General features: G+C 51.7%; 1 protein-coding gene across 1 annotated transcript in view; it reads right to left on the minus strand.

Annotated features, from left to right (window-relative positions):
• Positions 1–1,204, minus strand: part of JARID2 (jumonji, AT rich interactive domain 2) — a 45,995-nt gene that overhangs the window by 3,319 nt on the left and 41,472 nt on the right. Inside the window, exon 14 of the mRNA XM_010139362.1 lies at positions 1–57. This exon is cut by the window's left edge and continues 5 nt beyond it. Coding sequence (XP_010137664.1) covers positions 1–57 — 57 coding nt within the window. The remainder of the gene's footprint in view (positions 58–1,204) is intronic.

Below are 1,204 nucleotides of genomic sequence, written 5' to 3' on the forward strand. Positions count from 1 at the left end.
GCGAAAGAAGGGAGACCTCCCTCATAAAGCTGCCGCCGCTGCCTCAGCTCCGTGTCCCTGTGGATGTTTTATGGAATTAGACATTGGCGTCACCCCGTACCACCACAAAGCCACGTAAAATCATCACCCTTTTACCGCGATCGCCACCGAAACCTGCGCTCCACACAGCAAAGCCATGAGTGGTGTTGGAGGTTGGTGCCACTGCCTACGGGTGGTGAGACGCAGCCAGCACCACGGAAACGCTACTTCACTGCAAGAGCTATCTCTGGGTTTTAACAGCGACCACTGTATCAAGCCAGTGGTTCTCAAACTGCTCCACAGGGAACTGGGCACTGCTGAGTACTTCCTGGAGGTCGACGGTCGGCTCGGGGCCATGTGGCGAGTCAGGAGATGTGGCTAACGTGACTGTCACTGCTGAAGTTACCAAAAGCCACCTTGAGGAGGAGAAGCCGTTGCTGTCAGGAGTAACAGCCACTTTCATCAGGAGGCAGAGATGAACCAAGGACCTGCTGCCATAAGGTGCTTCAGGCAGGGAAGGGGGAGCAGGGCAAGTGATTGTGCCAAAGGATGAAGTCTTGCTGTACACCCGGGGAAAAAGGAGGAGATGTCAATCAAGAATAAAGACTAAGCCCTCCAGCCGCCCTTCACCCATGGCATCCTCGAGGCGGACAATACACTTCCCATGCTGAACTAGACAGCATCAGGAGAGCAGGTCGGGTTGGAGCCGAGTTGGAAGGCAGCACGGGTGAGCTGAGCAGATGGGAGGGGGAATAAAAAAGCTCACTGCCAGGCACAGCCGGATGGGTGGAGAGCCAAGCTTAGCAAACGGCATGGGCAAAGTGAGCAAGCAAGGCAGGTCAGGAGAGGAGGCAGCAAAAGACACAGAACAAACAAACAAAACAAAAGGGGAAAAAATCTGGTACGGTGTTCCCCTGTGGTCGGGTTTTTTCAGGTGGTGGCGTTTGGGGTTTTGTTTTATGTAAGCAGCCACAGGAAGGACCGATATCCTCCAGAGAAGTCCAACCTAAGCGTAAGAACGAGTTTGAGAACCACTCTGATAGGGGTCGATGTGACGGTCTAACAGCAAGCACCAACATTTCTGTTCCACCTTTCACACTTGCAGACTTTTCCTCTTCAAGGACAAAAAAAAAAAAAAAAAAAAAAAAACCCAAAAAAAAAACCCAAAAGCACACAAAGACATTAT

Source organism: Buceros rhinoceros, unplaced genomic scaffold (genome assembly GCF_000710305.1).
Source record: "Buceros rhinoceros silvestris isolate BGI_N320 unplaced genomic scaffold, ASM71030v1 scaffold15297, whole genome shotgun sequence".
Classification (NCBI taxonomy): Eukaryota; Metazoa; Chordata; class Aves; order Bucerotiformes; family Bucerotidae; genus Buceros; species Buceros rhinoceros.